At 32.2% G+C, this 13,371-nt stretch overlaps 1 protein-coding gene across 4 annotated transcripts in view; it reads right to left on the bottom strand.

Annotated features, from left to right (window-relative positions):
* Nucleotides 1-13,371, bottom strand: part of LOC119641773 — a 54,921-nt gene that overhangs the window by 19,674 nt on the left and 21,876 nt on the right. For 2 of the 4 annotated variants that reach the window (XR_005247887.1, XM_038040614.1), the window contains exon 1: nt 2,420-2,510. Coding sequence is in view for 3 of the 4 variants with exons in the window: in XM_038040614.1 (XP_037896542.1) it covers nt 2,420-2,510 (91 nt within the window). In the remaining variant the exon portion in view is untranslated. Of the gene's footprint in view, nt 1-2,419; nt 2,521-13,371 lie in introns of those variants that run through there. The other 2 variants (XM_038040613.1, XM_038040612.1) reach the window with 1 other exon arrangement.

Here is a 13,371-nt window from a genome sequence, read left to right on the forward strand (position 1 = left end):
ATGTGCCTTTCAATGTTCCGTGTAGGGGTCTTAAGCAGTACGTTTCCTGTGCGCACAACACACTGTCGTACTATATTTTTTTCGTATAATCCATTTCGTGTCTTATGAGAATTGCTTCTTATCCTATTTTTGTTCCTACAGTATAAAAAAAAAATAATATAGATATATATATCCATATATATATATATATATAGATATATATATCCATATATATATATAGATATATATAGTATATAGGGTCGATAGTCCAAATTTCAATATAAATAAATTAAATATTGTTTTTTATTCAATGTTTTAGTTTTAAGACAGAGCCGATAGCCTGTGTTGCTAGTGCTCAATGTCTTTTTTTAGTCTAAGAATTCATTTCATTAGTCTAAAATTAAAATAATAATAATAATAATAATAATAAGACAGATAAATTTACCACTTTTTGTTACGATATTATATCCTCTATTAATTTTTGTTAATCACGTTCGTAACTTTAGCTGATAAGTATGCTCACAATGTTAAATAAATAAATAAATATATATATATATATATATACTATATCCAGCAAACATAAGATCATAGAGGTTTTCATCTTTTTTTTTTTTTTTTGGTTGAAATGACAATTTATTTAATTACTTGTTTATTTATTCATTACTAGCTACAAGTATACATTCAGTCGTATTAAACAATACTCTTAAAATTTTTTCCTTAATCTGCAACTATCTGCTTTTAATAAATTTTAAAATAACAATTCTTTTCACACTTGCATTTACTGTCATTCATTACCTTCATACATTCCTTAAGCTCACATATAGTTTTGTAAATAAGCTTTTTTGTTGTAAACGCACATATCCTTCTTGTTCGTATTTCAGACATATTTGGTTTGCGTTTTTTTCCAATGACAAATAGTGTTTGTGTCAAATGATTGTTTGAACGAGTCATTTAGCAAAAATGGAGCCACGTCACCGATAATTAGTCTGTAAATTACTGTCTATCTTAATAAATGTTCCCTATGCGTAGTTAATCGCGTAACTTAAAGAGTTAAAACATTCACCTTAAAAGCCAAATATATAATTTCCAACCGTTTGAATTCAACCTTTTTTTTTTCTAAAAACTTTTCCTTATTTTCGTCCCACAAAAATTTAAGATGTCTCCTCCTTGAAACGCTCTACCGCTTCCTCCTTTTTTCAGTCTTGACAGATCATTTAGTGCTCACGGAAGATCCCAGGCTTGCATTTCAAACTCCGAAACCTGCAGCCTTTCGCAATATAGCAGAAATTTAAGACAATCATGAATTTTTTTCTATGTAACTTCTACACTATGTCTATTGGTCTGGGTTGTGGGTTCTTAATACTTTTTAATCTTGATCAGAAATATAAATATATCTACGTCAGAATTGGTAAAAACATTGGAAATTGTTGTTCAGTGGTGGTAGATGTACAAGATTGGACCTCAAACCAATATAACACCCTCTTACTTTTTTTATAAGACAGTTTAGACTATTTTTAAATGAATATACATTAGTTTAGAAACACACAAAGGCTTTTAGATTTAGAAAGCACACAAAGGCTTTATATTCAATTCCTATTTGCGCATTTGAATATGAATCATGCCATCTAATAAGTTGTATTAATTTAACAATAACAATCACAATAAGTTGTATTAATTTAACAATAACAAATCACAATTCGTAGCTGTTCTTTTTTCTATACCAACTCGTCCATTTAAATAGCATAGAATAGTTTTTTTAAAATATATATATATATATATATATATATCGACTGTGCCATAATGAGTAGCCTTAAAAGACATACGTTATAACGGCTACATAATATTCACAGTTAAATAAATACTAAAGGTTTTCTAATTATATAGCAAACAGCATATATCAAGAATATTTTATCATATACATAACACAAAGTTTTAAGAGCAGATTTTAGAAACTGGGCAACGTGTGTACCCTATTCGCTTTCCCTTTTATTCTATAGTCGTCTCAATTAATCTAAGCTAAACTACTTCACTTATCGTGAAAAATTAGGTAGAATGCTCTTAGATTTGTAGGCATTTGCCTCTCCAACGCTCAGCTTCAATCCAAGAAATGGAATTTCCGAACGAGTCAAACAAAATTTCCTTCAAGCTGACGTACGGCTAGACGAGTATTCCCAAACAGGTTTGTAATCTTACGCGGAAAAGAAAATTTATGGCTTGTGGAACACCTGATGCTGGTATTTACCATTATTATTGGAAGGGTAAATCTATTCTTCATCCGTTGGATGTGCGTACGCAAATAAAAATTTAGAAAGTGGGATGAAAAGTTGAACAGCGGAATATATGCCCTTGGCTCCTTAATATTCTCTTTTTTTGCATTTATGTTTTGTTTAAAGGGTCTAATGTATTTGACATAAATGTGTTGAGCGTTCCACGTACTTACCAGTTTCCGCCACTAAAGGTATCATCAGAAACGCTACAACTGCACATACATGCATATCGAAACCCAAATGATTCAAACGTTTTCTTTCCATTTTTTACAGTCTAAAAAGCAAAAAGAAAATAACAAGAGAGTAGTAGGTAAAAATACTGTTTAATTATCTAACTAGAAAATACACTAAAATTATTGCTTTTTATCATTATTTTTTTAATAGGTTCTCTTTTTACCTTGAATTGTACCGGAAAAGTTTTTAGGTTTGAACATTTTTAAATCAATGATATTGAAATGTCAATGTTACCATACTGAAGGTTCATATAAATCCATGCTTTCAGATAAGGTGGGTGGTCTTTAAAAGGCAGTCAAATAAAAATCTGATAGAAAGTCAATTTTCTGACTGATGCAGAAAATGAGGTTCTAAGGCTGGCGCTACGAATTATTAACTTTTGAAGTTACGGTTTTGAAGCCACAGAGAAATCTTCAACTACGTCTAAGAACTCATAGAGTGCACAAATGGGCTTCGTGCTTCTGTAGCCAAAACATAAATTGTGAGTAAAAGTCTTTTTCCAAATGACTTCCCGATTGTGTTTTTACCATGGTATTTACAAGAAACTTTCTTCCTATGGTCCCTTTCAATCTCCTATGTGTTTAAAGTCCATCGTCTTCCTGACAATTTTTATTTCGGGGAATTGCCTATATGCTTTATCATTGTTCCCTTTTTCTGTTTTTTCAGGCAAATGTGTATTTCCACGGAATCTCGCATATGCATGATGATTGTTTTCTATGAATTTTCTTTGTTGGCTCGCTTGATAATATTTCTTTGAGCTTTTTTACATTTTATTTAGATTTATTTATATCCGTTGTTTGAAGTGCTTGTGTTTATAGTTTTTCAATTTTGACCTTTAGTAATAGTGTACGAATGCGGTTCACTTAGATTTGACTGTTTGGACTTGCTTTTTTCGTGCCCATGTGTCCAATTTTGCACTTTTTTAGCGCAATCGTTTCGAACAGTTAAACGAAATTGTTTGATACCAGCCCACACATTCGTTCTCTTCTGCTCTAAAATTTTTCTTTTTCTATGAAAAATGCGTGAACGCATCTTAACATACGTACTGGTGATCGCTCTCGTAGAAGGAGAAGAACCAGAACTTGGGTAAAGCCTCATTGTTAATGAAACCTTAGACATAATTATCCGTGTATATAGGAAAGCGCCGTGTATATAGGGTTTCGCACTATATGACACACAACGCACATACACACTACAATTAGCCAATATGAAAATGTTTTGTTTTTCATTTGTTTCTTTTTTTGTTTAGCTTGCTTTTGAAAAACAATATAATTTTATATTTATTACTGTTTCTGTTAGATATTCTTGAATTACTTTTCTTTTTCTTTCTTAATTTTTCATTTGTTCCACATCTCCAATCAATATCGGTATAATCAAAAATAATTTTATACGCCGCTTGCTACATGTAGATAAAAAATGTTATAATTTATTTATCTATAAACACTAAAATGAATCAGAAGCTATTGCCGGTTTTTCTCATTACTAGGCGTGCTAACGATGCATATAAATAATTCAATCTGAACTAAACATAAATTATCTCTTGATTTTTGTTTCCTTTATTTTCCGAAATGTGCATAATAGATTATTGGAAATGTGTGTTCAAGAGCTTAATAATTTTTCAATAGTTGAATTTTTTAGATTGGCAAGTTTCAAAATATTTTGTTTAGTAAGTATCGAAATATTTAAGGCGTTAAGCAAGGCAAATATGTGTAGATTACAAGATTTTTATGGTTGAGGAATTAGAAAAAAATTCATAAATAAAAGACATAGTTTCCAAGAAATCTTTTAAAGCTTATCCAATTTTCTTACATTTGACTCCGGACGATAATCAAAGACTAGATTTACCCTCCCATTTATAGTTGCAAAGCAGAAATGCGTGCAACGTCTATATACTCTCGATGAACGATCTGAATCCGCACGTCCGCTTATGTCGATGTGCCTCGTCTAATTGGAACGCTGACAAAAAATTGCGATAGAAATTCGAAATTTTGTATGTACACTCCCAGCGAATGGCCACGGATCAAATTTGATATTTGAACATTTTGAAAGATGATCAAAATAACAATAATTTATTTTGTCGCCAGCCATCAATATTTCCTTAGCAAATTCTAGCTCTTTAATATCATTCTCGATATCTTACCGGGGGCTTCAAAATTAAACAACAACCTATATGTGAAGTTCGTGAACTTGGTAAGCTGAACCGATCTTCGACAAATCTACAAGAGGTAGTTCTTTTTCATAGTGCCCTATTGCCGATCGAGATTGTTTTTCAACAAATTTATTGATTTGCAGTTGCCGCAAATTGTATAAGGTGTACAAATAAGTTCCCCGTAACGAAATTGGTCGCTTTAAATTGAAATTTCAAGCATAGATAACTTTGGCATTGATACTTTCATGGTATAAGTTTCAATTATTTATAAGTTTCAGTTATTTATAGCACTGCATTTTATTCTGCTTTAAATTGGAAAAAATGCGGCTGAAGCTATGGAAATTAAGCTGGCTTGGAGTGAAGAAACACTAGGGGAAAAACAGAATTTTGTGTGAAAAATGTTATGTCTTGAAGACCATGTACGTCCATATAAAAGCGTCCTTCTATAGCAAAAGCAACCCAGGAAGCGGTCTCCAATTTGGGATTGAAACTCGTCCTGATTGCGAAAGTGTTTTCTTTTTGTTAGCACTGGTTGAGATCGACAGAGCGGGAGCATCCGTAAGCTGACTGATAAGATGCAAAAGACCAAAAGTATTGGTGGGGAATATTTGGATTTTAAGCTTTATAACATATATTTTTTAATTAAATTGGAATTTTATGAAAACATCCTGCTTTTTACGATTTTTATACTCACTACTGAAGGAGGGGGTATATTCATTTTGTTTCCCTTCATAACATATGCAACATCCAAAAGGAAGCTTTAGAGACGCTATAAAAAATTTTTTTTCTTGATCAGCGTCAAATTTTAAACTGATTAAGCCATGTCCGTCCGCCTGCACGTTTTTGTGACCATGTGGTGCGTGTTGGCGGCACTTAACCTGGTCGCAAAAATGGAAATATCGACTTCAAATTTGGTGGACACATTAGAAATTTCTGCGCGCAAGTTGCTATTGAAAATGGTTCAAAATGCGCAGACCACAAGCCTGCAATGACGCGTAAACTGAATGCAGCTCTGTTTTCCGTAACAAAAATTTGTGGGTTTTTGGTCGGTACTCCGAAATTGTAAAAGTTAGAAGGCTAAAAGTTTCCATATTAATTTTAAGACACACTCTACTCCCTACATGCAAAAATGGAAAAAATCGGCCATGACTGCACAGCTATGACTTTACAAGTGGTTAAATTTTATTTGTTTCACTTTTTGACGTTTTGTGCTTGTTACGAATGTTTAAAACCATTTGTACTGTACATTCCTCAAATGAAGATATATTATTTGGTTAAAAATGCATTAATTCTAAAATGAATATGGTAGACACCGCGACCTGGTGGATTAATTGTTTTTTAATATCATTCAAATAAAAGAGTTTGGAGAGTACAATGCGAGAAGCTAAGTGTGTTAATTCTAAATTAATTGGGTAGGCGTCACGATTTAGGGAATAAATGTTTTTTAAAAATACCTTCAATATTAGCATCAAATGAAAGGAGTTGGAGATCGTGTCAGTATAGTCTTGGGGCATTTAGAAAAAACCAATTTCTCGGACAGTATTATTGGTACATAACTTTTCCACTAGTTTGATTTTGTGTTGTGTTGTGCGAACAAGCGGAGGGAGCTCTAACTGAGAACAGTCGATTCGGAATTTCGGGTTTATACGTAATGCAAATATGAAAAGTGGAATATTTAAATCTTACGAAAGAGCGGTTGTACATCCCTTCCCTTTAATCTTAGATAATACAAAATTAATTAATCTCTAAAAACTAAATTACCCATTTTCTTCAATTTTGTTTATGGAAAAATAATATATTGTTTAAAATTTTATTTTCGAAATTTTAAGTAAAATAAATTAAATGCATATTCAAGTTCAGCTTAAAATGAATACGTGTCTAATCATGGAAATCTCACATCACGAGACAATTTACCAAGCATCAGATACTACGCAGAAGCAGGCGAATGCTTATGTAAATGCTATTAAAAGGGCGCTTTCTTTTATATAACGATTGTACAGAGCCGGCTAATCGCATGTGCACAAAGCAACGGCAATGGGAAGAAAATATTCTTAATAAGCAAAAGGAAAATTAAAAAAATTTAAATTCAGCTTGAACCGAACATTTTTATATCCATCGCTCATTATGTTGCACTTTGACAAGATTTTGTAAACTGACTTTAGATATTGAATGATGATGGGGTTATTTATAGTGGTCAATCCTCTAAATGTTTATAAATATCTACCATTAAAACGTTGCCGTGTGGTGATTTTGTCAGGAGAACGTGCTTGTGCCGTAAATTTGTTCTCCAAGGACAGTCGAACATAATTTTATAATATAATGCCTTTTAGATTGACGAAGACTTTTTCTCTTTAGATCACTTCAAGTAAGTGGCGTACTCTAATGTCGGTGGTAGCACCATCGACTTTGTTCGTCAACTTTTTCTTTAAATTTCTTTCAAATATATTTTTGAAAGTTAATTTCAAAGATGACGCATGCGGCTGTTAGGGCTGCTCGCTTATTTCCCAAAACTCCGATACGACTCCAAATAATAAACAATTTAAATGTTGTTGCGGTAAGTGGAAATGGTATTCCTTAGTTTGTTAACCCGTTGACGTTAATGGCGTCCATACTCGTCCATTGCGTGTCCTTGTAGAAGCACGCGATAGGCAAATAGCAGTCGTATTTTCTTAGCATTATATAAAAAAAAAGGAAATTTAGGTTTTTTGGCAGCAGCCACTGATTTTAAAATGAGTTTCAACGTGTTAATGTTAATCGGAATTTAAAGTGTTTCTAATAGTCGTTATGACCGACAGACTATCTTTGATGATAAGTTTCTATTTGCGAGGTTTGTGGTTTGAAGAGAAGCTTTAGCTTCGGTTGAAAGTATTTGCGCCGGATAGGATTGACTTGGGTTTGGCCTATGGTGTCTGTTACTCCATGCATGGAAAGGGGTCGTCGCACTTAAAATCGTTTGTAAAAATCACAAAAGGTTACTATTGATAGAGTTCAGAAGTTTCGAAATACTGGAGTTGATACAAAATCAAACAAAAAAAGCTATAAAAAGAAAAGTATTGGTTTTCTCCTTGTAACTTTGTGAATGTACCTTTAAGCTAATAAAAGAAAATTATAGGCATGAGACGAGTTTTGAAAGCAGAGAATGTGTAAATTGGTAGCGATCGTAAGTGGTAATAATATTTTGACGATAGTTTTCTCCTTTTGATGATAGTTTCTTTTAATTGAGAATTGTACAATTGTCAATTGTACAATTTGTACAATTGTTCTCTCTCTGTCTCTCTCTCTCCCTCTGTTTGTCTCTCGTTCTAGCCGTAGCAAAATGTGCACATAGACATTTTTAAAATAACACATTAAAGTAGAACAAGTGGTGTGGGGTATAAAATGGGATTTAATTCATAAATGCGTCCATAACATCACCTCGTTTATAAAGTTCTTTGGTTTTGTCATTTCTTTTAGTAAGTTAAGAATTTATCATGATCTTGTTTCTTTTTTACTTTAGAATTCATTCAGAATGGAAAAAAAAACGATAGCCTCTTAAGGCATAGGCCACCACACCGAAAACTCTTGAATATGTTATGATATTTATATGATACGTTTTATTATTTTTGTGGATAAATTACCTATCTGTACGCACTATATTCCGAACTAAGCTCGAACAGATCTTTCTCATAACATCAAAAAAGGAGCAGTTCAAAAAGGAGTTATTGTAAACTTTGGTAATACATTTTATAAATAATCTAAAGAAACAAACTTAAATTTTGAATTCTATTAACCTTCTTATATATTATACGCATATTGTTATGAAAATTGCACATTTGACAAAATAAGTCTGCATGAAAACTACTTCCAATTTTCTAGAAAATGAAAATACTTAAAATAGTAAAAGTAAACAAAGATTTACGATGTTTCACCTGCCATTGTCATAAAGTAGTGACGCGTTATGCAGGTGGTGGTTGACAAAGAAATTAACAACATTTACGGTAAAAGCAAGTAAAACGATTAACAAAAATCAAAATTAAATCTGCAAGGAAGTAAATTTTTGTTTATTATTTCTTCGGCCTGTCAAATTCAAAACATAACAGCTTCTTCTTCTCTTTGATAAATTAATGAACAGGCCAACTATTGATGAAGTAGTGAACAACTTTCATTTTGAGGGGATTCGCAAATTTGCTGAGAAGGGAATGGACGCGTCCTGACGTAAGAATTGCCAACAGCTTGAATAAACACATGTCGTTAAAGGGTAAGAAGTAAGTCAGTTTCTAGTGCACTTTTTAAAATGACGAAGTTAGAAAGTGTATTATTTCGTAAAACAACAGATCTGCTTCTTTTTCTTCTTCTACTTTTCCCTCCATCCTCCTTTTGCCACTATTAACATGCATCGATTACGTTTAGGAGAGTACCATTAGTGCGGACATGTGATAGATCCTTTATATCCTAGCAACCTTTTTACATTTATTTTATTAACTTAAGTATGCAATGGAAAACAATACAGATCGTTCTTGCGTTGGCTTTTGGAATAAACTCTGCTTTGTGCCAAAAAATGTGAACATATTAAAGTTTTAATTCCGATTGAAACATGTAAAATCGAATACATGAAAGACTCTATACGATTTTGAATCCATACGAACCCTCACATGATCGTGTGTCATCTATTATCGGAAATTCTACGTTGAAACAAAAAGGCAAGGCCGTCTATTGTATATGTGACACTACTTCGATTTGTAAGTAAGTTTAAGGCTTCACCACAAACTGTGAATCTTAACAGCAAAGAAGTGTGAGAAGTGTGATATTAAAGGGGATGCAGACAATAGACCGGAATAAATTTATATATTAATGCACTCTGTTCTGCACCCACTTCCATCACAAAGTACTTGTGGTGTTGTTGATTTGTTGTTAATCATAAAGACGGCAATTTATTTTTAGCAAGAATTTCGAACCATCTTTCGAACTTACATAGCAAATGCGCATTAAAAAATATCAAACTTACAAGTATTATTGTCAATATTTAAAAAATAATATCATATGATAGAAATAGATAATTGTAATATTTATCAGGTGCCGGTATCAAAAAAAAGAGGCTAATTGCGATTGTGGATTAGAAAAATTTTTTAAAGATATAAGTTATAAAATGGAGGCAGTCTTAATTATAAGCAATAACAAGGATTAAAAGAAAATTTCATGGAAATTCCACAGAATCTAACACCTCCAAAGTTATAACTAAACGGATCACCGATGGTATGTTTGTTGTCTTTAAAGCATCGCTTGATCTAATTGTTTATAATTTTAATTTAAGAGACGCTTTTAAAAACTCAAAGCTTTTGCAGACCATGTAGCAATATACAAATAACTTTTTTTAGCTAGTGTAAGGGAATTGGAACAGTCACGCAAAGACATGAGAGAATGTATGTAACAGCTACTGTGCGTACTTGAAGCCAAAATATCAACAATCATCAAATAATGCTGAATGCTATTACATAGGAAGCCAAACTAACCGAAAACAAAAACGTAAGTTACGTTTCATTCCGTCTATCATTGGTCACAAATCGTCGACAGACTTGTAAGTGCAAGACTTGCTCTAAGCATAAATAATTGAAAAAGAACATTAAATCAGCTTATTTCAACGTGAAGTTTCTCGATTCGTTAAAGTGAATTAGTTGCAATTTTCAGTATTGAATAAAATATATTATCTTACTTCCTTACAAATTATCGAATGAACACATTGCTAGTCAATTTTTGTCCTCTAAGAGCCCTTAAATCGATTGGTTCTTAGATTAGGCAAGGGGCTTGGTAATTTTAAAAAGAAAATATTTAAAACCAAGTTTAAAAACCCAAAACAATGTGAATCAAGGAAGGAATAAACCGCTTAGTTTATCTTTAAAAAATGAAGACCCGATAGTCTTAGTTACAATGGTCAGTCTTCTGTTAACCCTAGAGTTTATAATAATAATAATAGTAGAATCATAACATAATAATAATTATGAAAACGGTAGGATGTGAGAAGACATGGGAAAATGGTGAATCATACAAGTTACTTTCGCGGTCGCTTATTGAAAGCTAGTGTTTGCCATTCAAATTTATCTTTTATTTATTAGCTGAATAAGTTTGCTTTGATAAAGCATGCAATACATTCTAGAAAGCAATTGAAAGTGTATTATTATATGTTATATTCTACATTTTTATCTGGACGATGATTTCATAGGATGTCCTTATGCATTAGCCGACTGTTAAGAGCATATATCATCCCTCTTCTAATGCACCAAATTTAGTCGGCTGTTGAAACACCTTAACATAACATCCCACCTTAAGCCAAATTGTGTTAGTCGATCTAAAAGGGTGCTGCTAATTTCTTTCTTTATTCGATGGCCTCAAAAATTTGAAGTAGGAGTTAAATTTTAATTTTTACAATTCCACCATTAGGCTCTGTACCACGTGGGACAGGGTACGTAAACGTATTGTTAAGTTAGTCAAATTAAGTATCGCCAGATTGTGTATGAAAATCTGACTCGGAATATATTGCCTCCATTGTTTTCGTGATAAAGGAGATTGTGCCAGGAAAGCTACTGTGATATTGTAACACAACATTTCCCTTTGCGACTTTCACGTATTTATTCAACTTCTTTGACCAAGTCCAGCCCTGAATTGTGATTTTTAGGTTAACGTAGGTTTTACTTACGATTCTTAGCAAATGTATTTATAAATTATTTACAGCAACTTACTTTTACAATCTTTTAAATTTGAATATTACGATTCAACTTCCTTGTATCGACTGGTTTTACCTTTTAAAAGTATTGTGCTTATAAACACTTTTACTGGTACCTAGCTCCACATTTTTATATTAATCATTTTTGTTGTTAAATATTCTGGTAATTGTTGTAGATTTTTCCAAAAATCGCCAGTCTCATGAGGTAGCCAAAACGTAATGAACGTATATTTGGTTTTATAATTTTTGTCAATTTTTTTTAGGAAACTGAAAGGTTTTCATACAAAAATAAATCATCAAATGGTGAATTTTTGTAAAAATATGTTTACCAGCGTTTCTTAAGACACAACTAAATAAGTGAGTAATTCCAATAACATCAACTACCTGTATAAACGATCATTGTTTTCCCATTAAATTATGTAATTTATGCAACACAAAAAAAAAGCTTTTTAAAATCCCAGGTCATCGCATTTAATATGATCGAATCAGCTAAGAATATGCTCATATATTTCTGGTTCAAAAAAAAATGATGATAAATATAAATATCAATGAACAGCAATAGTCTATAGAGTTTTTCGCTTCTAAGGAGGGGAACCAAATTGCTTTTTTCAACTTATTAGCAACTAAATATGGATGACACAACGTTGACAAAACTTCCCTTGTTTGCTGTAAAGCTGTTATGTTTTCTGGGGTAGTAAATATTTACAAAATATAATACGTGCTAATTTCTCACTGCTAATGTGAAGCTGTTGCCAACTTTAGGAAAATTTTTTGGAAAAACTTTTTATATTTTGCAAGACAAATACACAAGTTATTTCAAAGGGAGTGTCTATTTTGTCTAGCCGTCACCTCAGCCAAGTTCTCCTAAGCAAAGTTTACTCAATTCTGCATACATGGGGTGGAAAATATCTTTTTGTGTAAGATTTTGTATGCTGTGTACAGCTAAATGTATGTATTAAAAATATGACATGTGTGCTACCCGTAGTGATTACATTGTTGGATGTGCTACAAAAATTCTGGAAATTGTTTTAATAAAACAAAATTTGACGGCAACACGACTTTTAGAAATTTCTACAAACGAGAAGGGGAGGAATGCTGCCTACGAGCAAAGAATATATGTGTCTATATACGAGGTTATATACATTCAATTCATGATATTATGTGGAAAATCATTTGCAAAATCCTGCGTTCTTTGCTAGATTTCACTCCTTAAATATTTCCTATATATACTATATATATATTCCGTTCAACTTTATCAGGACTTCAGCGTCATGTGATGGTCACATTGAAACACCTAAAAATTTGTGTTTTCATAAACTTTGCAGACTTCTTATGAAGCAATTTTTATTAAAGGAAAGAAAAGAAGGGAAGTAAGGTTTATGTACATTAAAGGGAAAAATTTTGAATTTATTGCCGTCACAATTCCACTTCGTTTGACTAAAGTACTGTCTCAGCTGCAGCAAAACTGTAATGCAGCCTCCACAGCAAAGAATACCGCACGTAATTTCTACTTGAGATATGTTCTTGCTTTGTTTAAATTTAAGAATAAAATGGAATTGAAAATTCATATTGTCTTATAAATTCGCTGCTGATTCTTATCCAAGCGCTTTGTAAAAAGTTCAATTCATATAATCAGGGACTCCTTTACCAAAGTGGGAGGCCACACCGAGTTACCGCGATTGTCAGTTTTTTAAAATAATTATAATATTAAGAACGAAAAAATGACGGAAGGCAATTGATTACATTTTCATTGCAGGTCAACTATGAAAATCAGTGAAACGATGCTCTTATTCGCTGATTTTTTTTTCATTCGTAGTCGGCTTATATCCTAAGTGGTGCGTGTTTTTTTTTTTCGCCTGCTATTTTTTAATTGTTTCGGTGATTTTGTGTATTTAGCTCGTGTCTTTTCAATATTTTGCTAAAACTGGTTGTTGCGGATATCGCGGACACCCTATGTGGTTTTGTTTCCTCTATATATAATAAAAAAATAAAAAAAACGAAGAACAAAAAAAACAAAAATAAAAAAATTTAAAACAATTGACATT

This window comes from Glossina fuscipes, unplaced genomic scaffold (genome assembly GCF_014805625.2).
Source record: "Glossina fuscipes isolate IAEA_lab_2018 unplaced genomic scaffold, Yale_Gfus_2 177, whole genome shotgun sequence".
NCBI classification, from domain to species: domain Eukaryota; kingdom Metazoa; phylum Arthropoda; class Insecta; order Diptera; family Glossinidae; genus Glossina; species Glossina fuscipes.